This window comes from Saccopteryx bilineata, chromosome 5 (assembly GCF_036850765.1).
Source record: "Saccopteryx bilineata isolate mSacBil1 chromosome 5, mSacBil1_pri_phased_curated, whole genome shotgun sequence".
Taxonomy (NCBI): domain Eukaryota; kingdom Metazoa; phylum Chordata; class Mammalia; order Chiroptera; family Emballonuridae; genus Saccopteryx; species Saccopteryx bilineata.
In genome coordinates this window covers 153,531,708-153,556,429 of record NC_089494.1, presented here as the reverse complement: position 1 = coordinate 153,556,429, position 24,722 = coordinate 153,531,708, and the positions used below count along the sequence as shown (strand labels likewise).

At 39.8% G+C, this 24,722-nt stretch overlaps 1 protein-coding gene across 1 annotated transcript in view; it reads left to right on the top strand.

Annotated features, from left to right (window-relative positions):
• USP6NL (USP6 N-terminal like) overlaps window positions 1–24,722 on the top strand; it is a 251,180-nt gene that overhangs the window by 112,651 nt on the left and 113,807 nt on the right. The window contains exons 3-4 of the mRNA XM_066280282.1: window positions 8,109–8,176; window positions 11,248–11,330. Of these exons, the coding sequence (XP_066136379.1) occupies window positions 8,109–8,176; window positions 11,248–11,330 (151 nt within the window). The remainder of the gene's footprint in view (window positions 1–8,108; window positions 8,177–11,247; window positions 11,331–24,722) is intronic.

The window sequence follows — 24,722 nt, the reverse complement described above, 5'->3', positions numbered from 1 at the left end:
CCCACGCGTAAGCCGGCAACCTTGGTGTTTTGAACCTAGGACCTCAGTGTACCAGGTTGACGCTCTATCCACTGTGCCAGGCAATTATGCAGTTTCCAGTAGTCCTTTCACCCTCTTTTTAGGTGTCTTTTATATGTAAGCTTGTACTGTATCACTAATAATATCCATGATCTATAGATTGCCTAGAATCCACTTTCTTACTGCAAACCTTTTGTATTCTGTGTTCTAATGTAGGCTGGTTGCCCTCTAGACAACTACACCCTTGGCATCTGGAAATGCCTAATTTTAACTTCCTGAGATTTCATGGATCCTGCCTCTGCTCTTCTTTTTGATTCTGTTAAAGAAAAAATTATGATGACACTTGTTAACAGTAAAGAAATCTTTATCCAGGACTTTTGCAGCAGATGTCAAATCAGTCACAACAGGGGAGAGAGGTTGTGCTGACCTCTAAATACAGTAAGGACAAGTGGGGTTTATAGCCAATGAGTTGAGTGAGGAATTTGGTGTATGCAAAATAACTATGAGAAGATATCAAGGACAGAGGGCTTCTTGCTAAACTGACATAGCAGGATCTTTGGTAAAGGCAGGCCAGGGTGATCAGATATCGAGGGTGGCGGGGTGGGCTCTCACTCAGCGGACTTGGCAGGATTCTTGCTACAACTGGGTTAGGCAGGCGAAATATAGGTCAGGAGACCAAGTTTGGGGCCTAGTTAGAAAGAGGGCTGTGTGGAGCCTGACTGACATTTGCACAAGGAGAGAGTCTTTGTTGATTCTTTTCGTTGGTGTTATTTTGTTTATCTGTAGTATGTTCTCAAAGGCTTTTTAAAAGACACATTGCCATACAGTAAACTTTGAATTCTTATATTAGTTTCTTATTGTTGCTGTAACAAATTATCATGAACTTGGTGGCTTGGAACAATAGAAATTTATTTTCTTATAGTTCTGGTGGCCAGAAGTCTGAAATCAATTTCACTGAGCTAAAGTCAAGGTGTCAGCAGGGCTGGTTCCTTATGGAACCACTGAAAGAGAATCCTTTCCTTGCCTTTTCTATCTCCAGGAGGCCTCTTGCTTTTCTTGGCTCATGACTCCTTCCTTCCTCACATCATTGCAACCTCTTGTTTCCATCATCACATCTATTTCCTCCTTTGGCCTTTTTGTCTCCCTTTTATAAGGTGCCTTGTGATTATATTGGATGTACCTGCATGATCCAGGATAATCTTCCCATCTCAAGATCCCTACTTAATTATATCTTCAGATTCCTTTTGCTTATATAAGGAACATTCACGGGTACCAGAGATTTGGATGTGGACATTTGGGGGTGAGGGAACTTCTTCAGTTAAGCACATCTTATAATATCTGAAAATGCTTTTATTTTTTCCTCATGCTTAATTTTTGCCTTGATATATAGAATTCTAAATTCATGATCATTTCTTTAGAACTTTGAAATTAGTGCTTCATTATTTTCTAGCTAATAAAGAATTCTGAAGCGAGCCTGATTCTCATTCCTTGGTATATGACCTGACATTTTCCCCTCTCTTTAAGCTTCTGAATTTTTTTGCTTATATTGAATATTACAACAGACTTAAGCTGAGCATCAACTTAATTCATCAGTATCCAGTTAAGTGTAATTAATGTTCACAAGCATGCTTCAAACACAGCTGTTACTTCCACAAAATGGTTTCCAAATTGTAGGTTCCTATCCTTTTAAAAGAAAGAAAGAAGGAAGTAATAAAAGAAAGAAGGAAGTAATAAAAGAAAGAAAGAATAAATAGTACAGAAATTTTCACAGTGTCATCTTGAAGTAATTATACATATTGTTACATAAAATATTTGTTTCATTTGTTTAAAATTTCCAAAACCTTCCAAATTTTAGTATATTTGCTTAGTGTCTGAAACAGGAGCAGCTTTCACATTAAAAATTATCAAAATTATGTTAGAATATAAAATATATATGAGGAGAGCATTCCTACTTAGCTTTAATATTTTAAATAAAATTTTTCTTTGTTGCTTTATGACAAACTATATTAAAATTAATAAGAATGTGGCTAATTTTGAAGTACATGAATAAGGTATGTTCTGAAGCTGCTTGTTTTTAAAGCCTCTATTTGTTATTAGATGGAATGTGGGGTGTAGGCTGATGTGGTTCATACTTGGGATCTAGCCTGAAAGACATGTTTTTACCCTCTACAAATACCATCTTTGTTTGAATATTTAGAGTTCGTGTAACCACAGCAAGGTCTTTCTTCTCCCTTAGAATGTATCTCAAATGTCTTCTTTCTTGTGCTTGTTTAACCAGTAGTTTAAAGTAGAGTTGCCTTCCATTTTTCTGTTTCAGTTTGTTATAGAATGTGTGAGGTACTACCTAAGACTCTTGGGATGCTTGAGAACTGTAAAATAATAATGAAAAATTGGAATATATTAAGTTTATGAGGACTGAAGCTGTTGTTAATTCCCAAGGCCATGCTGGTTATCTAACAAAGGGTAATTTTTAAATTAAAATGTTGATTGCTATAGAATGTTCATCTATACACCAGAAAAAATGATCTGCTGTCAATTTTGTTTTATTCAATTGAATTTGAAACATAACAACTTTGAATTGCTATTTAGAATTTGGGGTTAATTGGGTAACACTGAGTTATATATAATGCCTGCTTTTAAAAAAGTGTAATTCAGGAGGATACTTGATTTTTAATAGTTCTTGTGTTTAAATGAGATTAGAGGTCATCTATAAATGTTGTAAAACGCTTCTTAAAATGCTGTAGTTGTCATTTTATTCCATAAATTTGGGCCCAGAGATGTTTTATTGAAATATTGAGTATTACTTAATTTTATTTTTTTATCCTTTTTAAAATTTGCCTCTTAAACTTTGAAACCTTGTTATATTAGATGTAAAGTCAATAAAAAATAATTTGATTTAATTTGGCTTGAATAATGTAATAGGTTTTTTAAATTTGATAATGACATGTGATGTAAGAACCAAGTAACACACTGTTGTTTAATAGGTGCCTGGAACTTTTGCACACTTGCATACAAACATAAAACAGCTGTTCATAGCCATTATGGCCAGTATTTTAGGGCAAATTCTTTGTTCTTGCAATGGAATTTCTAAGTAAGCAACCAGAATGAAACCAAAGGGAGTACTTTGAGTACTGAAATGTTAATAAACTTCTCATCTATAGATCAGACAGTGTGAAACAATTTGACTATAGCAAGTTCTGCTTAAGGATACTACTTACTCTAAAGATGATGTTTCACAATGTGGATTATTAAATAATGTCTCTAAATGCTATTGAAAAAGGTTGGCATTTCCATTTAGTCTCTTCAAAGTAGCAGGTTTAGCTGTATTTTATAAAATTATTTTTATTTTAAATGTGCTCTCTTTTTAGAATATATTCTTTAATATTGTAAAATTTTCTCCAAATACGAAAATTCTAAGGTAAGAAATTCTAAAGAAATTGAAAGATACAGAACATTTATTTGATTTAGAGTCAACTGTTCTAATCATGTTAAAGTATATCACTTTCCTCCCATAAAATCGGTACAATTTCATCCAGTTCCAGAACAACCTCTATTACATGGTTAGGTTTTCTTTTCTGGAAATTTCTAGAATAGAGACGATTCCTGTAAAGCTTTATATCTTATAGTTTGCCACAATGCTGTTTTCTTGGGATGCTTGACATCACTTCCCAACTCCATACCATTTCCAGTTTTTGCCTTTATACTTTTAAACTTTTCATTAAGTTGGAAATAGAGTTGTGACTCCTACAACCAGTAGCAGGAATAAAGGACTGGTATAAAATAAATTAACAGAAAATGCTTATTTGTTGAATTGGCCTAATCACCATAGAAATTCATGCTTAGCTGTTCTGATAGTGGGAATGCAACTTAAGAAGTAGTCAAGTTTCCTAGTTTGAGTTTAATTTCTATTGATTTGCTTTCCCTTCCCTTTTGTAGAAGTGTGAGTGTAATGTTTTAAAGTTGGCCAACAGAAGAGGGGGAAAGCAACTGACAAAGGTTCATAAATCCAAAATCGGACAATGAATATTAAGTTGGTTTTCCCAGCTGTCTGATTGAATTAGTTCATTGTAGAAATCTGAACTAGTCTGTATTTTTGTTATTTTATTGAACCATTCTACAGTGTGTCTGTAAAGTCATGGTGCACTTTTGACTGGTCACAGGAAAGCAACAAAAGACGATAGAAATGTGAAATCTGCACCGAATAAAAGGAAAACCCTCCCAGTTTCTGTAGGATGATGTGGCAGCATGTGCGCATGCGCAGATGATGACGTAACACCGTGTATACAGCGGAGCAGCCCATGGCCATACCAGTCGAGATGTGGACGGTACAGAGGAAAGTTCAGTGTGTTCTGTGGCTCGCTAAATTCGAATCTGTGACCAAAGTGCAACGTGAATATCTGCGCGTTTATAATGAAGCGCCACCACATAGGAATAACATTACTCGGTGGGATAAGCAGTTGAAGGAAACTGGCAGTTTGGTGGAGAAACCCCGTTCTGGTAGGCCATCAGTCAGTGATGAGTCTGTAGAGGCTATATGGGATAGATACCTAAGGAGCCCTAAAAAATCTGTGCGTGAGCCCACATTGAACTGCACCTGTATAGGTATGAAACTGGGAGAGTTTTCCTTTTATTTGGTGCAGATTTCACATTTCTGTCGTCTTTTGTTGCTGTCCTGTGACAGGTCAAAAATGCACCATGACTTTATGGACACACTGTATTACAGGGGTCCCCAAACTATGGCCCGCGGGCCGCATGCAGCCCCCTGAGGCCATTTATTCGGCCCCCACCGCACTTCCAGAAGAGGCACCTCTTTCATTGGTGGTCAGTGAGAGGAGCATAGTTCCCATTGAAATACTGGTCAGTTTGTTGATTTAGATTTACTTGTTCTTTATTTTAAATATTGTATTTGTTCCCATTTTGTTTTTTTACTTTAAAATAAGGTATGTGCAGTGTGCGTAGGGATTTATTTTTTATTTTATTTTTTAATTTTTTTTTTTTTTTTTGTATTTTTCTAAAGCTGGAAACAGGGAGAAACAGCCAGACAGACTCCCGCATGCGCCCGACTGGGATCCGGCACGCCCACCAGGGGCGATGCTCTGCCCACCAGGGGGCGATGCTCTGCCCCTCTGGGGCATCGCTCTACCGCGACCAGAGCCACTCTAGCACCTGGGGCAGAGGCCAAGGAGCCATCCCCAGTGCCCGGGCCATCTTTGCTCCAATGGAGCCTCGGCTGCAGGAGGGGAAGAGAGAGACAGAGAGGAAGGAGGGGGTGGGGGTGGAGAAGCAAATGGGCGCTTCTCCTATGTGCCCTGGCGGGGAATCAAACCCGGTTCCCCCGCACGCCAGGCCGACGCTCTACCGCTGAGCCAACTGGCCAGGGCCTGCATAGGGATTTGTTCATAGTATTTTTTTATAGTCTGGCCCTCCAACGGTCTGAGGGACAGTGAACTGGCCCCTTGTGTAAAAAGTTTGGGGACCCCTGCTGTATTATGTATTCACATTTTCCCTAAAGGACAGCATATTAACATTATAATCTAATTGAGAAAATCAGTGGCATAAACATTTTTTACTAAATAAATTAAAAAATTTACAGATTCTCATTTTGCTGTTTTTACTATTATAAATAATCTTGTGCTTGTTTAATGATCTCATTGACATAAATCCCTAGAGGTGTAATTGTTGGATAAAAAATATGCCTGTTTTTAAGATTTTTGATACGTATTATCAAATTGCTTCCCAGAAAGATTTATGTGTTTATAATTCTATCCCCAGTGTAAGTAAGGTACTGCAGATTTGCCCACGCTGTTGTCAGCATTGCATATTTTGATTAATCTGAGATAGGTGCAAAGAGATATTTTAAAACTTGTATATCTTTAGTTTCTAATGAGTTTTGATATTTTTCTCTCATGCTTGGCTTTTAAATTTAGATTTCATTTTTACCAGTGCTATACTTGGTTTAAAGAGTCAGCAGTCTGTAAGACTTATTTTGAAAAATAGCCGACTTTGCTTGACCTGTGGTGGCGCAGTGGATAAAGCATAGACCTGGAATGCTGAGGTCTGTGGTTCGAAATCCCAGGGTTGTCCCGTCAGGCACGAATGGGAAGCAGCTATGAGTTGATGCTTCCTGCTCCACCCCTTTCTCTCTCTCCCTCCTCTCTCTAAAATCAATAAATAAAATCTTTTAAAAAAATAGCTAATTTTTATACTCCTCCCTCCTCACGGCTGGTTCCTTTCCTGTTTACTGCCATAGTGAGAGAGAACGTGCTTCCGTTGCCACTTTCTGCTTCTGCAGCTTTAGGCCTCATCTATTGGTTTGCTGCTTTGGAGGGTGAGGATTTGATTTTCTTCTGTGCACTCAATCTCTGTTATACAAGTGCATATCCCTTCAATTCTCAGGAAGTTGATGCCTTTAATCAACTCTCTGTTTTTAATTCAACTCTTTCCTCTCAGGAATTACTATTTGCTGAGCTTTTGAGGGAGGAACTTTAGAGAATCCTAATTTTAGTGTGGTTTTAGGAGGAATAGATATAAGTGTATTCCATCTACCGTCTTTAACTGGAAGCCCTTTTTTGTGTCTTAAAAGTAATCACTTTTATGAAGTAATGTTTATATGGAGTCAAGACTGTCTGGATTTGAATCCTGGCTTTGCTCTTAACTAGTGTTGAAACCTTAGACAAGTTGGTTCAGATCTCTAAACCTCATTTTATTCATCTGTGTAATAAGATTAATATAAATAATGCCTTTTTAGAGTGTTGCTATAAAGTATCCTTGATAGTAATATCTGCTTTCTGGCAGTATCTAACTATCTGCCAGGCACTTAGTAAGAATACAAATATAGTTGTCCCTGTTATTATTATTATTTATTTATTTATTTATTTATTTTCATTTTTCTGAAGCTGGAAACAGGGAGAGACAGTCAGACAGACTCCCGCATGCGCCCGACCGGGATCCACCCGGCACGCCCACCAGGGGCGGTGCTCTGCCCCCCAGGGGGCGATGCTCTGCCCATCCTGGGCATCGCCATATTGCGACCAGAGCCACTCTAGCGCCTGAGGCAGAGGCCACAGAGCCATGCCCAGCGCCCGGGCCATCTTTGCTCCAATGGAGCCTTGGCTGCGGGAGGGGAAGAGAGAGACAGAGAGGAAAGCGCGGCGGAGGGGTGGAGAAGCAAATGGGCGCTTCTCCTATGTGCCCTGGCCGGGAATCGAACCCGGGTCTTCCGCACGCTAGGCCGACGCTTGTCCCTGTTATTATTACTCTTGTGAATTTCTTGCTCATGACCTTGAGCCAATCTTCCAGTGAAATGCTTGTCTTTCTCTTCTTGATCAGAGGTGCTGTTTATATAGTTTGTCATTGATCTTTTATTTTTATTCATGGTACTTGGGATATGTAATCACATTTATACTATTTTATGTTATGATCTCTACCTTTCTTGTCAGATTTGTGTTTTTGGAAGATACATGGTAGTAATAAAGAAAGAAGAGTGTGTGTGTGTGTGTGTGTGTGTGAGAGAGAGAGAGGGGGGGGTAAAACTGGAGATTATTACAGTATTTGGGGCTATAGAAAAGGGGGACCTGAGAAGCTAACTAAAGAAATGATTATTTTCATCATGTAGGAGAAATATATATGTATTTTTTAATTCCTGAAGTATATCTTGCACTAGTATTTTTTATGGACAAATTTTCCTAAATTTTAAAAGTCTTCATGAGTACTTTTCTAATCATCTACCCAACTAGATTTCATCTGAAAACTTAGAGCTTTTAATTTGTTTCTCATTTAATACTCATTTCTCTGAAGTTAGATCTAAAATTGATTCTTGAGGGATAAGATTTATGATATTCCCTAAGTTAATGCTATGTTAACAAAGTTACTTTCTTTTGAATATTATATATATAATATTGAAGTATATATCTGTTGATATTTTTCAAGATTGTAGTTACAGATATTTAATTCATTCTTTTAGGCTTATTTGATTTTTGTAATTAGGCAGTATGGATTTATTTTATTTGTATCTGTTTTGTCTTAGTTTTATAATTATTAACTTTATGATTCTTTAAATAACAGTTTATCTAAATTTAATCTCTCCACAGATTCAGACCAGGATGTAGCACTCAAACTTGCCCAGGAGCGAGCTGAAATAGTTGCTAAATATGACAGAGTAAGTACTGATATTTGCTCTTTGAATAAGTTTTATTAGAAAAAGACATATAGCCTGACCAGGTGGTGGTGCAGTGGGTAGAGCGTCAGAATGGGACACAGAGGACCCAAGTTCAAAACCCTGAGGTTGGGCTCAACCTTGAGCGTGGGCTCATCTGGTTTGAGCAAAGCTCGCTAGCTTGAGCTCAAGGTTGCTGGCTTGAGCAAGGGGTCACTAGGTCTACTGAAGCCCCTCAGTCAAGGCACATATGAGAAAGCAGTCAATGAACAACTAAGGTGCCACAATGAAGAGTTGATGCTTCTCATCTCTCTTCCTTTCTGTCTATCTGTATCTGTCCCTCTCTCTGTCTCTCTCTGTTTCTGTTGTATACACACACACACACACACACACACACACACGCATGGACATATAGAGATGGATTTGCTTTTTGGAGAGCTAAAATTACAGAACCAGTTTGTTTATTTTATGTGACTATTGGAGTCATCTTATTTCAAGGGTTGGGAACCTATGGCTCGTGTGCCAGATGTGGCTCTTTTGATGGCTGCATCTGGCTCGCAGACAAATCGTTAATAAAAAAAAATAATAATGTTAAAAATATAAAACATTCTCATGTATTACAATACATTCATTTTCTACTGCTCATGTTCATGGTTGAGGGTAGCTGGAGGCAATCACAGCTGTCCTTTGGGACAACACCAAATTTTTATTGAATAATGCGTAACCTACACGGGTTGTTTATGGCTCTCATAGAATTACATTTTAAAATATGTGGTGTTCATGGCTCTCTCGGCCAAAAAGGTTCCCGACCCCTATCTTATTTCTCTGACTTCATCTCCAATGTTCTCTCCTTTCTTCCCTCTGATGCAACCTCTCTAATTTCTTGCTGTTCTTCCAACACACCAGGTTTGTTTCTGACTCAGGGCCTTTGCACTGGCTGTGCAAAGAGGCTGTGCTCTTCTGCCTAGAGCACCTAGATCCTGGATATCTTCGTGCCTCAGTGCCTTACCCTTTAGATCTTTACCCAGATGCTACCTTAGTGAAATCTCTGCCCACACTGTTTAATACTCCCCGCCCCCACTGCCAGCACTCTCTATCCCCTTCTCTTACTTACTTTTCACCATAGCACTTATTGCATCACTGTCCTATATATTATACTTACTTTGCTTGTTGACTGCTCTCACTCCTAGAATGTAAACTCTCTGAGGGTAAGAATTTCTTGTGTTTGCTTTACTTTTGTATCCTATATACCTATAATGGTTCCTAATACTAGGTATTCCAAAAATATTTAACAAGTTAGTATATAGAATTAAATACCCATCTTATTCATAATTTATATGTGCTATTAAAAATTTAACCTGGATCTGAAAATTTTAATTATACTTTTATTTATAATCACCATTAGTATTTTATCCTTAAATTAGTTATGGAATCTGGTGGGTTTTTAAAAATTTTTTATTTATTCATTTTAGAGAGAGAGGGAGAGAGAGAGAGAGAGAGAGAGAGAGAGGAGAGAGAGAGAGAGAGAAGGGGGGAGGAGCTGGAAGCATCAACTCCCATATGTGCCTTGACCAGGCAAGCCCAGGGTTTCGAACCAGCGACCTCAGCATTTCCAGGTTGACGCTTTATCCACTGCGCCACCACAGGTCAGGCCGGAATCTGGTTTTTGATGCCTTAGGAAATCACAATTGTTGATGATTTACACGTCTCATTATTACCTTATGTCTTGAGTTCTGTGAGTCATAGCAGTGATTTATAAATGTCTTGTTTTATATTTATATCACTTGCATATAACCTTATATCTGTTATTTTTGGTTATTTGTGAGAATAGCAGAAGCAGGGAATTGGAGAAAGCTATCTGGACTGTGCCCTGGTCCCAGGGAGACATACCAGCAGTGCTCAACTCAGTGGTTGTATTCCCAGAGTTTGTCGTTCAGTGGGCATTTGGAACGTCAGACACGGTTTCCCATTGTTATGATTAGGTTTTAGTGTAGTCCATGAAAAACCAAATTACTTTAATTAACTGCTTAACTAATTTAAAACCAGTTGAACTATCATTCATTCATGCTTGCCTGTGGTCATTTTGTTGTTGTTTGTTTTGTTTTCCCCTGCAAGTAACATTTCGTGACCAGGCTTGGCATTGTGCTGACCCTGGGGACTCATGCTACAGACACGAGTTAGAGCAGTCTTTGCCCACAAGGTGCTCACAGCTTACTTGGAGGAGAACACATGAGCAGACAAGTATAAAGTATATGCAGATGGAGGAGTTCAAAAGAAAGTTGGGTATTGAGTCTGAAATATGAGGGATTGGTACAGACCAGTTACATTTGGGGTTCTTGCACTAACAGTGCTGGTTAACTGCCTCAAGGGTAGAATAAGAGAGCAATGGCTGAGGACAGAGAGTTGGACACACCAACAGTTAAAGCAAGACTGTGAAAAAGTCATCAAAAGAAGAGTTACAAAGGGATGAAGAGAATATGGAGAGGTCGTGTCATGGCGATTGAGGAGTAGGGAGGAAGCAACACAGCTAAGTTCTTCCAAAAAATCCATGAGATAAGTACTGAAGAGTGTCCACTGGTTTTAACATTGGGAGATTGTTTTTGATCGTGGCAGGAATAGTTTCAGGGCTGATGTATCTGTGAAGTAAAGATGTAGAGAGACAAGGTTAATAGTCCACTCTTCTGAGAAGAGAATGATGAAAAGACAAGAAATACTCTTTTTCTAAGACATACTCACTCTAAAACTTTAAAGTTTGACAGTTCATTCTTGTGTGACTTCCTTATCCTCCATTGTCCCCTCCGTCCCAAATCTGAAAGGAACCCAAATCTGATCAAAGCTTAGCTACATGTCAGCTGTTGCTGATATAATAGTATCTCCCAATGTTTATAAGTAGAAAGTAGTGATTATATTGCCAAAAAAATATATATTTTAAAGTTAACTAAAGGTGGATAGTGCCTCATTTCCAGCTCTTACTGTTAATACATACAAATAACCCTTCTTTTTTGGTCTTTTTATTTAAAAATTATTCAGTTTTATAGATTTCCAATAATACCCTTCTTTATTCACTATTATAGGGACGAGAAGGTGCAGAGATTGAACCTTGGGAAGATGCTGATTATCTTGTTTACAAAGTCACGGATAGATTTGGCTTTTTACAGTAAGTTGTATAGATTGAAAGCTAACCTTTTTATTATAATGCATTTATTGACACCTGTTTTATTGTTTTTATTTATTTCCAAGACTGTTCTGCAACATACTTTTAAAAAAAATTATATTTAGAAAATTAAATTTAATAGGGTGACACTGATTGATAAGAGTACATAGGTTTCAGGTGAACATTTCTATAGCATTTGAACTGTTGATTATGTTCTGTGCCCATTGCCCAAAGTCAAATCATTTTCTGTCGCAGTATATTTGTCCTCCTTTAGTCCCCTTTTCCCTAATGCCCTCCCCCATGTACTTTTTGATATTAAATTTCTAGCATTTTTAACCTCTAAGATTAAAATTAAACTATTTTGTAGGAATACAATCTTTAATATGTATTTATTATACTTTAGTAAGAACACTAAGTGCAATAAATGAATTGTGTTAATAATTCAGCAGAATTAAATTGAAATGAATAACAATTTGTATTTCAAAAATAATTATATAACATTTCTTTTTATATAAATGCATTTAAAAATAATTAGTAATTAGAACTTTGGTGTTATGCAGCCTAAAATTGAACAATGAAAAGAAAATGCCATTTGTCTTTCTTATAGTTGTAATTGTGTTCATGTTATTGGTTCTCAAAATTAATTCCATTTATCTTGAGTATGTTATATGAATAGTTGAAAGAGGTCTAGACCACTGTAAAATAAAGTGGTTGAAAGGATTTTGACTCTTTATATCCTGCAAACAATGTGAATCTGCCTGTTTGTTTCTGGCATTGTTTAGCCAGATTCCCACGGGCTGGAGACTTCTCTTCATTTCTTTGGTTTTTGGTTCCATTCAGTTCAGTGATTCACTTCTCGTTCAAATGTATATTTTTCGGTCTTGTTTACTATAAATAAGCAAAAGTCAGAAATTTTTATTTTCTGATATATGATTAAATTTTGAAGGAAAAATACAATTTCTTGTATACACAGCTGTAATGTATAGTACTCAGCACTTGTGTTTTCTTTCTGTTCAGGTTTCTTGCATTTAGATAATATTTGGTTGTATAATGTTTTTCTCAGTGTAAAAGTAGCAAACAGACAAACAGAAGTAGTTCTGGAAGTTAGAGAATATATGCTTTTCTGTGGCTTGGCTGACTCAGTTAACCATTTCATGCCTCATGTGTAAAACAGAAATCATGGACTACCTTACAGTGTAGTGGAAGCTTTGAAGACAGAAAACAGTAGAATGCTATATAAAGGTCTGGACAAATGTAAGGTGCTATTTGTTATACCTAATGACATTAGCATGCCCGAAATATTCTTCTGAGTAGTTTTAATTAGAAGACTTTGAACTTTAACAGACTAACAGAGCAGTATTTAGCTATGATGAAAATACTGTTCTTAAAATAGCCCCCCAACTTTCACTTTTTTTAAAAAGTAAATCAGACTTGGCCACAAATGTGGCAGGAAATGATTACACATTTGTGTGAGTTAATATGTAAACCTGAGGTTGGTGAGTGAAGTTTTAAGGACAGTGCGAACATTTAGCACTGTCAAGATCAGGGGTCTCCAAACTTTTTACCCAGGGGGCTAGTTCACTGTCTCTCAGACCATTGGAGGGTTGGACTATAAAAAAAACTATAAACAAATCCCTGTGCACACTGCACATATCTTATTTTAGAGTAAAAAAACAAAACGAGGATAAATACAATATTTAAAATAAAGAACAAGTAAATTTAAATAAACAAACTGACCAGTATTTCAATGAGAACTGTGGGCCTGCTTTTGGCTATAATGAGATGGTCAATGTCTGGTTCCATATTTGTCACTGCTAGCCGTAACAAAGTGATATGACGCGCTTCTGGAGCCGTAACGCATACGTCCCGTGTCACTGGAAGTAGTACTGTATGTGAGCAAGGTCGCACTTTGTGGCGCCGCCACATCCTGTGCTCCTCTCACTGACCACCTATGAAAGAGGTGCCCCTTCTGGAAGTGCGGTGGGTGCCAGATAAATGGCCTCAGGGGGCTGCATGCGGCCCGTGGGCCGTAGTTTGGGGACCCCTGGTCAAGATCATTGGATCCCAAACTTCCCTGCACATAAAAGTTAGCTACAAACTGTTTGTTTGTTAAAAATAGGTTTCTGGGGGTCTAGCTCAGATCTTGCTTCAGCAGGTGGAGTACAACTCATCTGATTTGGACCTCTCCATGTTTCTGATGGGAGTGAATCACTCTAACAGATGCTTTAATCACAAAATGGTCTAATGTAGTACAGAATACACATGAAAAATCCATGCATTACAAAAGGGCTTAGTTATTACCTAAATTCTCCTTCTTTATTGATGAAACAGTGTGAACGAGCGTCTGGCTCGAGCGCAGCCTGTCCTCGGCAGTCTAAAGCTCCCACTCAGTCGTTTTGTGTCTGTTTCTCACCCTCTGTGCTGAGGCCCATTGGCACAGTGAAAAGTTTATCTTTAGCATATTCGTTCATACTTATTGAGCACTGTGTGACTCTTTACATGGCTTTATGCTCTTTACATGGATTAACTCATTTATTTCTCTCAAAAACTCTTTGGAAAAGGTACTCTTGTTTTTAATAGTTTTTTTTTAGAGGAAAATGAAGTGCAAAGTGGTCCTGCAGCTTGCCAACATTGTGCTGACAGTAGGTGTCAGATGTGGGATGTGGACCTTGGCAGTCCTGTAACCAAGCTGGTGTTCGGAACATCTGCTTTATACCACCTGCTGCTGCTCTCCTGTGTTTTTAATGAGAGAAACACAGTAGAAGGCTTTGAAATGCCTAGAGAGAAGAAGGGGAGCGGGGAGAGGACCTAAGAGAGTAATACTGTTTGAAGTGACCACATGTACTGAGGGATGCTCAGATAGCCAAGCTTACCATTTTTAAAAAACAAAGCCAACTTTGTTGGGATACCAGTTCCCATACTATCACACTAGTTACTTTTTCTTTTTTTTTAACAGACACAGGGTGAAAGTCAGAGAGAGGAACGGATAGGGACAGACAGACAGGAAGGGAGATGAGAAGCATCAGTTCTTCGTTGCAGCTCCTTAGTTGTTCATTGATTGATTTCTCATATATGCCTTGACGGGGGGCATGGGGGGTGGGCGGGGGCTACAGCAGAGCAAGTTACCCCTTGCCAGAGACCATAGGGTCACATCTATGATCCCACGCTCAGCCAGCTACCCCTCACTCAAGCTGCTGAGCCTGTGCTCAAGCTGGTGACCTCAGGGTTCCGAACCTGGGTTGTCTGCGTCCCAGTCCAACACTCTATCCACTGTACCATCACCTGGTCAGGCACTAGTTACTTTTTTTTTTTTTTTTTTTTTTTACAGAGACAGAGAGAGGGTCAGAGTGAGGGATAGACAGGGACAGACAGACAGGAATGGAGAGATGAGAAGCATCAATCATTAGATTTTCGTTGTGCATTGTGACACCTTAGTTGTTCATTGATTGCTTTCTCATATGTGCTTTGACCGCGGGCCTTCAGCAGACCAAGTAACCCCTTGCTTGAGCCAGCGCGACCTTGGGTCCAAGGTGGTGAATTTTTGCTCAAACCAAATGAGCCCACACTCAAGCTGGTAACGTTGGGGTCTCGAACCTGGGTCTCCCACATCCCAGTCCGATGCTCTATCCACTGTGCCACCGCCTGGTCAGGCACTAGTTACTTTTTTATTTACTCTATCATGCAGTCCAAAGGAAGGCAGCACAAATGAAAATAATGAAGCAGAGAAATGAATTTTCGTGTAATGTTAGGCTTTATTACATTTCACCAGTCATTGATTTTTGTTACAATGCCTAATTTCAGTTAAATGCTTTCTTCAGAGGTTGCTGCTGGTGACTTTTATTGCTTGTCACTGTAGACTGAAGTTTTTTGTGCTACTGAATAAAGTCACATGGCCTAGGTGTTTAGATACTGCTCCCTGTCACACCTTGACAAAAGAACATTTATTTCTGCTCTTAGTTCTTTGCAAATTTTTAAATTATTGATTGATTGATTGATTGATTGCAGGGACAGAGACAGGAACGGAGAGAGATGAGAAGCATCAATCATTAGTTTTTCCTTGTGACACCTTTGTTGTTCATTGATTGCTTTCTCATATGTGCCTTGACCATGGGCCTTCAGCAGACTGAGCAACCCCTTGCTGGAGCCAGTGACATTGGGTTCAAGCTGGTGGGCTCTTGCTCAAACCAGATGAGCCAACGCTCAAGCTGGTGACCTCGGGGTCTCGAACCTGGGTCCTCTGCATCCCAGTCCGACGCTCTATCCACTGTGCCACCGCCTGGTCAGACTGAAATTAGGTTTTATTTATTTATTTATTTATTTATTTATTTATTTTTTCATTTTTCTGAAGCTGGAAACAGGGAGAGACAGTCAGACAGACTCCCGCATGCGCCCGACCGGGATCCACCCGGCACGCCCACCAGGGGCGACGCTCTGCCCACCAGGGGGCGATGCTCTGCCTATCCTGGGCGTCGCCATGTTGCGACCAGAGCCACTCTAGCGCCTGAGGCAGAGGCCACAGAGCCATGCCCAGCGCCCGGGCCATCTTTGCTCCAATGGAGCCTTGGCTGCGGGAGGGGAAGAGAGAGACAGAGAGGAAAGCGCGGCGGAGGGGTTGAGAAGCAAATGGGTGCTTCTCCTGTGTGCCCTGGCTGGGAATCGAACCCGGGTCCTCCGCACGCTAGGCCGACGCTCTACCGCTGAGCCAACCGGCCAGGGCGAAATTAGGTTTTAAGTGTCAATGTCAATACAGTGCAATGGCAAAAATTAACTTTATAGCCTTCTCCTGAAGGCTGCTGACTTCATATCTAATTATAGTTTTAGCAAGTTAAACTACTTATTATGATATGTGAGAAAGAATGATGGTAATTATCAAATTCAGTACAGGAATAACTTGGTTTTATAACAGATTTCACAATAAATACGAGAACTGATGCTGGAGCGGGACTATCTTTGTTAAGTACTGTATACAGAAACAGGAGCTGTCCCCAGCCTGTATGCCTGTGGTTGCATTGCCTTTGGAAAATGGAGAATTGAGCTTATTTAAAGAAGTTAGAGAACTTTCAACATTTTTTTTAATAAATAAATTTTTATTTTAATGGGGTGACATCAATAAATCAGGGTACATACATTCAAAGAAAACATTTCCAGGTTATCTTGTCATTTAGTTCTGTTGCATACCCATCACCCGAAGAGAGATCATCCTCCGCCACCCTCCATCCAGTTCTCTCTGTACCCCTCCCCCTCCCCCTCTCCCTCCTTCCCTCCCCCCACCCCATAACATTTTTGTCAGAAATAGCCAGTGCTACTATTCTGTTCAACGAAGATTGTTTGGTATTTGGATAATGATAATGCTTTTAGGTCACAAGCTATAAATAGAAAAATTAGAAGGAATTTGTACAAAAAATAAAGATAAAGATTTTAAACTACTTATCAAAATTTGTATGTTTATAAAACTTAGCTAATTATAATTTACTATGACTATATAAATATTATAAAGCCATAATTAAGGTGTTTTTGTTTTTAAAGAGGATCTGTTTTTTTTTTGCATTTTTCTGAAGCTGGAAACAGGGAGAGACAGTCAGACAGACTCCCGCATGGGCCTGACCGGGATCCACCCGGCACGCCCACCAGGGGCGACACTCTGTCCACCAGGGGGCGATGCTCTGCCCATCCTGGGCGTCGCCATGTTGCGACCAGAGCCACTCTAGTGCCTGAGGCAGAGGCCACAGAGCCATCCCCAGCGCCCGGGCCGTCCTTGCTCCAATGGAGCCTTGGCTGCGGGAGGGGAAGAGAGAGACGGAGAGGAAGGCGTGGCGGAGGGGTGGAGAAGCAAATGGGCGCTTCTCCTGTGTGCCCTGGCCGGGAATCGAACCCTGGTCCTCCGCACGCTAGGCCGATGCTCTACCGCTGAGCCAACCGGCCAGGGCTAAAGAGGATCTGTTTTGATGGCAAGGGCTTGAGAACTCTTTCTACTGATCTAATAATTTTGACTGGAATAAACCTAAATTTAGACAAAATTTTCTATAAAAAGAAATAACAGGCCCTGGCCGGTTGGCTCAGTGGTAGAGCGTCAGTCTGGCATGCAGGAGTCCCGGGTTTGATTCCCGGCCAGGGCACACAGGAGAAGCGCCCATCTGCTTCTCCACCCCTCACCCTCTCCTTCTTCTCTGTCTCTCTCTTCCCCTCCCGCAGCCAAGGCTTCATTGGAGCAAAGTTGGCCTGGGCGCTGAGGATGGCTCTGTGGCCTCTGCCTCAGGCATTAGAATGGCTCTGATTGCGGCAGAGCAACGCCCCAAGATGGGCAGAGCATCGCCCCCTGCTGGGCATGCTGGGTGGGTCCCAGTTGGGTGCATGCGGGAGTCTGTCTGACTGCCTCCCGGTTTCCAACTTCGGAAAAATACAAAAAAAAAAAAAAAAGAGAGAGAGAAATAACATTTAGTCATTCAGTATATTTAGTTTAACTGATTTTAACAAGTTGTAACTTTCTAAATGAAAGTTATCTCAAGTAATAGAAATACTCCATCTGCACTATTGAAAAATTACAGACACATATAATTAGTATTTCCAAATTTAATAGCAGATGAAAAATAGATCCAGTGAATGTCTGTATCTCTCCAGAGATGACCATGTTGTTGCTACTGTATTTCTGTGAGGCACAATTCTTACTGTTGGTTTGCTGTGTTCTTTGAGCAGCTTCTAGGTGCTTCTTTCTCTTAGAGGATAAACCTTTGGTTGTTTTCTAAAGCAGAGAAGGCAAGTCATTTTCTGTAAAGAGCCAGATAATAAATATTTTTGTCTTTATGGTCTCTTTGTCACAGCTATTCAGCTCCACCATTGTAGCATAAAAACAACCACAGAAAAGACATAAATGAATGAGTGTGGCAGCATTCCAGTGAAATGTTATTTATAAAAATAGGCACTGGACTGGCTTTGATTCACTTACCCAGATTTTTTTCCTTTATTTTTTTCTACTCGAAGAATATTTAGGTGGCAGGATAAAGATGCATATGTGTATGCAGGGATGCATTTCCCTTCCTTTCATACATTCACTCAATAATAGTAGTGTATTCTTTCAGTATGCCAGCACTTGTGCCTGAGGCCAGTGCAGTGCTATACATGTGTATTCTAGACATTGTATGTAGCTCTTGCTAAGGCAGCCTCTACTTTCTCCTTAAAAGGCTGTGAAAATTAATGCATGCCAATATAGAAATTTGAGGAGTAATAGTTTTTTGGAAATGGTATTGTGCATATAGCAAATTTTATATAAAAGGTTTCAGGTTTGGAGCAAAAATGCCAGAAAACCCACATAGGAAAACTTGACCACATTCTTGAGCTCTATAATCCATCTGTGAAGTCTCAAGACTTATTATAAAATTCAACATCCATTCATGACAGAACTCTCAACAGAATGGTTAGAGAATAAATGTATCTCAACATAATAAAGGCCATATACGACAGGTCCACAGCTAAGATTGTTCTCAAGGGGGAAAAACTGAAAGCGTTTCTTTTAGGATGAGAAACAAGGCAATGATGTTCACTCTTGCCACTTGTATTCAGTATAGGACTGGAAGTCCTAGCCAGAGCAAAAAGGCAAGAGAAAATAAAAGGCAACTGAATCAAAAGGGAAGAAATAAAACTGTCTCTGTAGATAATATGATCTCATATATAGAAAACCCCAAACTCTACCAAAATAAAACACACACACACACACACACACACACACACACACACACACTGTTAGAACTAATCAATAAATTCAGTAGTGCAGGATACAAACTCAATATACAAAAAGATCAGTTGTGTTTCTATGTACCAAAACAAACTATCAGAAAGAGAAATTAAGAGAACAGTTCCATTTATAATTGCATAAAAAAAAATCAAGTACCTAGGAATCAATTTAACTAATAGATCTTTACTCTGAAAACTATAAGATATTGTTGGAAGAAATGGAAGAAAATACAAATAAATGGAATGGTATTCTACTGGTAGATTAGAAAAATTAATATTGTTAAAATGTCCATTCTACCCAAAGTGATGTTCAGGTTCAGATTCATCCCTATCAAAATTCCAATAGCTTGTTCTATAGAAATAAAATAAATAATTCTGAAAGTTAGTCATAAAAGACCCCGAATCACCAAAGCAAGTTTGAGCAAGAAAACAAGGCTGGAAGCATTATACTTTATGATTTCAAACTATATTACAAAGCTATAGTAATCAAAGTAGTATGGTATTGACATAAAAACAGATATACAGATCAATGTAACAGAGTAGAGAGCCCAGAAATAAACCCACATATATATGGCAAATTAATTTATAACAAAGGAGGCAAGAATGTACAATGGGGAATGGATAGTGTCTTCAATAAGTGTAAATAGAATTAGGAAAAGTGGACATCTGCATACAAAAGAATGAAACTGGACCACTATCTTACATTGTACACAAAAGTCCACTGAAAATGGATTAAAGACTGAATTAAAGACCCGAAACCATAGAATTCCTAGAAGAAAATGGCGGCAGTAAACTTCTTGACATCGATCCTGGTTAGGATGTTTTTTGGATTTGACATGAAAAGCAAAGGCAACAAAAGCAGAAAACAAGCAGGACTATATCAAATGAAAAAATTTCTGCACAGTAAAGGAAACAATCAACAAAATGAAAAGGCAGCCTACCAAATGGGAGAAACCATTTGCAAATTGTATGTTTGATAAGTGGTTAATACCCAAACTATATAAAGAACTCATACAACTCAATAGCAAAAAAAGACAAACAATTTGATTAAAAAAATGGACAGAGGATCTGAATAGACATTTTTCCAAAGAAGACATCCAGGTGGCCAACAAGTATAGGAAAAAGGGGTCAGTAGCACTAATCATTGGGGAAATGCAAATCTATCACAATGAGATCATCTCATACCAGTTTAGAATAAAAAGGACAAGAGATAACAAGTATTGGTGAGGATGTGAAAGGGAACCTTCTATACTACTGGTGGGAATGTAAATTGGTATAGCCATTATGGAAAACAATATGAAGGTTCTGCAAAAGATTAAAAATCGAACTACCATATGATCCAGCAATTCTACTTCTGAGAATTTATCTGAAAAAAATCCAAAACACTAATTCAAAAGCTGTATATACCCTGTGTTTATTGAAGCATTACCATATTTCCCCATGTATAAGATGCTCCTGTGTATAAGACGCACCTTAGTTTTGGAGCCTGAAATTAAAAAAAAAATGTATTACATAAAACTATTGAACTCAAGTTTTATTTATCATAAAATTCATACAACTCCTCATCACTGTCAAAACTCCCATCCATTGGCTTGTCCTCATCTGCGTCTGATGATGAATCACTGTCTTCAACAATGAGCGCAAAAACAAGCACGAAAAAGCAGGAAATGCAATTAAAAACATCTACAACCACTGTATAAGACGCACCCTTTTTTTAGACCCCATATTTTTCAGGGAAATGTGCGTCTTATCCATGGGGAAATGTGGTATTTATAACAGTTAAATAAGGAAGCAACCTAAGTGTCCATCCATGGATGAATGGAAAAGAAATGTTCATATATAGCTCTATGGTATTATATCATGTTAAGGAACATAAGTCAGACTGAGAAAGACCAATACTGTATAATATCACTTATATGTGGAACTTTAAAAACAACAAAAATATCTCAGAGAGAGAGAGAGAGAAAGAGAGAGAGAGAGAGGGAATAGATTGGTGGTTGCCAGAGGCAGGGGTAAGGGTTGGGGACAGTGGATAAAGATGGTCAATAAGTATAAATGTACCAGCAAGGTGACTATAGTTAACCATGCTGTATTGGACATTTGAAGGGAAGAGATGTTAAAAGTTCTTGTTACAAGAAAAAAATTTAAAAAACTGTAAAAGCCCTGGTCGGTTGGCTCAGCAGTAGAGCAACGGCCCAGCATGTAGAAGTCCCAGTTCAATTCCTGCCCAGAGCACACAGGAGAAGCACCCATCTGCTTCTCCACCCTTTCCCCTCTCCTTTCTCTCTATTTCTCCCCCTCCCGCAGTCAAGGCTCCATTGGAGCAAAGTTGGCTTGGACGCTGAGGATGGCTCCATGGCCTCTACCTCAGGTGCTACAATAGCTCTGGTTTCAATGGAGCAACGTCCCAGATGGTCAGAGCATCGTTCCCTAGTGGGCATGCTGAATGAATCCTGGTCGGGCACATGTGGAAGTCTGCCTCCCTGCTTCTTAGTTCAGAAAAATACAAAAAATAAAAATAATAAAATAAAAAACTGTAAACATATTTGATGATGGGTATTAACTAAACTCAATATAATCATTTTGCAAAATACACATGCGCACGCGCGCACACACACGTACGTATCAAATCATTATGTTTGTAAAGCCAGTAGCCGTGGCCACCATCACAGCCGCCCGGCCCGTTCAGATTCACATTTGATTCGGACAGATGGTAATGAAACAACAGAGCAAAGAACTGGTGGGCCATTACCTTTAATCCTAGCTTGCACCTGGAGGGCAAGAAATACACACAGTGGGAAAACACTTTCCTTTCTATTCAGGGCTCCCAAAGCCACTGACTTATCCGAGTTTTCTAGAATCAAAGGTTTCTACCTCACCGACCTTATTCACCTCTGTTTCCCATCTCCTTCTCTCTGCACAAACTCTGCACAAACTGGCTTCTCCTTCAGCACTCCACCATCTTGGCTTCGTCTCCTCTCCTCCATGTGGCCTTTCTCTGCTCTCCTCTCTAATGCTAATCTCAGGAACTGAGAGAAAGCAAGGTCCCTGTCTGCCCCACTTTATAGTGCAGAAATCAAAACCAATATACAAACAAGGAAGTCTCTGATACAAAGTCACTTAGGGTGGGAAAGGTTTAGTCTTAAAACTAAGCCTTAGTCTTATAACAACCCTACCGTTGCTTACAGCCTGTCCCTCACACCCAAAGCAAACTATAAGGGAGCAAACCTATATTATCATATTTACAAACTTATTTGACCAACAATATTATAGCCTAAAACTAATACATTGTTATATGTCAATTATGTCTCAGTTTTTAAATGGATACATTTTAAAACACACATTAATAAATGCTTTGATAGTAGAAGTTCAGTAACTGTTTCGGGGTCATGCTAGGGCCTGGATAGGCAACCAGATCCTGGTGGGGTTGCAGCAGGGCAAAAGGAAATTGTGTAAAATATTGGGTTGAATGGAATTCTCAGACCAAGTTTGTGGATTCCTGGATTTTGCCTGAGTCTGACTGTGGTTGTGTATGTATATTCTGGCATTCCTCTCTCCCAGGGTTTCAACAGCATGACTTGAGGTTAAGGTGGAGAGGCATACTGTGTGCACCCCTGCAGCTTTCTCCCATCTTGAATTTCACAAAGCACTTGATTCTGTAAGATCTGCCAAACACAGGCCATGTAGTCTGAGCAGATGATCGGCATCATTCCACAGACAAGTGCAAAACTTGGCTCTGAATCAGGGTTAAGAGGCCTGTCAATCTTGTTTAGTAAATAGGAATGTACCCCACAACTTGAAAGAACTCCTGTGATAGGCAGCCATAGATAGCACTTAATTTGCAGTTAGGAATGTTCAAATAAACAGTTGTGAGGATCAGCTCAAACCAGCTGTACAAAAAGGTTGACCTTGCCCAGGGCAGCCCACTCACCCCAGAAATACCATTCATGGTGCACACAAAGGGTGCCAGATGTTATTATTTTCAGGTTTCACTGCTGTTGGGCAGATAAAATATATTATGCTCACTTTGTTACAGATGGCGCTGCCCACATGTAAGCTGTTGCCCAGGTGATATTAATGTGTGTTGGAAGCGGGCTGTGGGCAGACAGGATAATTGTAGCCTGGGGCTTGGTTTTGGGATTAAGCCTTTCTCACCCCTTCTGATGTGGGGTGGTACAATCCTATCATGCCTCAGAAAGTGACTTTGTATTAGAGACTTCCCTATTTTGTATATTGGATTAAAGGTTTTAATTTCTACACTATAAAATGAGGGCAGAACGAGAGCTTGCTCTTGGTTCCTGAGATTAATATTAGAGGAGAGAGCAGAGAGGAGAGCAGAGAAAGGCCACGTGGAAGAGGCCAGGAGAAGCAGCCAAGATGGCGGAGTATTGAGTGAGAAGCCAGTTTGTGCAGAGTTTGTGCAGGGAGAAGGAAGGAGATGGGGAACAGAGGTGAATGAGACTGGTGAGCTAGAAACCTTTGATTCTAGGAAACTCGGATAAGTCAGTAGCTTTGTGAGCACTGAATGTGAGTGGGTTTTGGAGCCCAGTGTGTGTTTTTACTTGCCCACCGGGTGCAAGCTAGGATTAAAGACTATGGCCCACCAGTTTTTGACTCCGTTGTTTCTTTACTGACTGTTGGGCAGATAAAATATATTATGCTCACTTTGTTAAAAATAGCTCTGCCCACATGGAGGCCGTCACCCAGGTGATTATTAATGTGTGTTGGGGGCGGGCTGTGGGCAGACAGAATCCTTGTAGCCTGGGGCTTGGTTTTGGGATTAAGCCTTTCCCACCCTTTTTGCTGTGGGGTGGTGCAATCCCATCATGCCCCAGATAAGTGACTTTGTATTAGAGACTTCCCTATTTTGTATATTGGATTAAAGGTTATGAATCTACACTATAAAATAGGGGCAGAACGGGAGCTTGCTCTCTTGGTTCCTGAGATTAGCAGAGAGGAGAGAGCAGAGAAAGGCCATATGGAGGAGGCCAGGAGAAGCAGCCAAGATGGTGGAGTGTTGAGTGAGAGGCCAGTTTGTGCAGAGTGTCTGCAGGGAGAAGAAAGGAGATGGGGAACAGAGGTGAATAAGTCTGGTGAGCTAGAAACCTTTGATTCTAGGAAACTCGGATAAGTCAGTAGCTTTGTGAGCACTGAATGTGAGTGGGTTTTGGAGCCCAGTGTGTGTTTTTACTTGCCCGCCGGGTGCAAGCTAGGATTAAAGAAGATGGCCCATCAGTTTTTGGCTCCATTGTTTCTTTACCGACTGTCCGAATACAATGCAAACCCGAATGGGCCAGGCGGCTGCTATGATGGTGGCCCTGGCCACTGGCTTTACACCGACTGTCCGAATCCAATGTGAACCTGCATGGGCCAGGCTGCTGTGATAGTGGCCCTATATAATGGCTTTACAACTGCTGACCTTTTTACCTAGTGTTGGTCAAGTGAGTTTGTAAATTGATATATATATATATTTGCTTGCTTATAGTTTGCATTGGGTGTGGGGGACAGGCTGTAAGCAGGCTGGGTTGTTATAGCCTGAGGCCTAGTTTTAAGACTAAGCTTTTCCCCACACCCTTGACTGTTGTATGATGTGGGTGGTGCACTCTTATGAGGAATCCCATTATGCCTCAGATAAGTGACTTTGTATCAGAGACTTCCTTGTTTGTA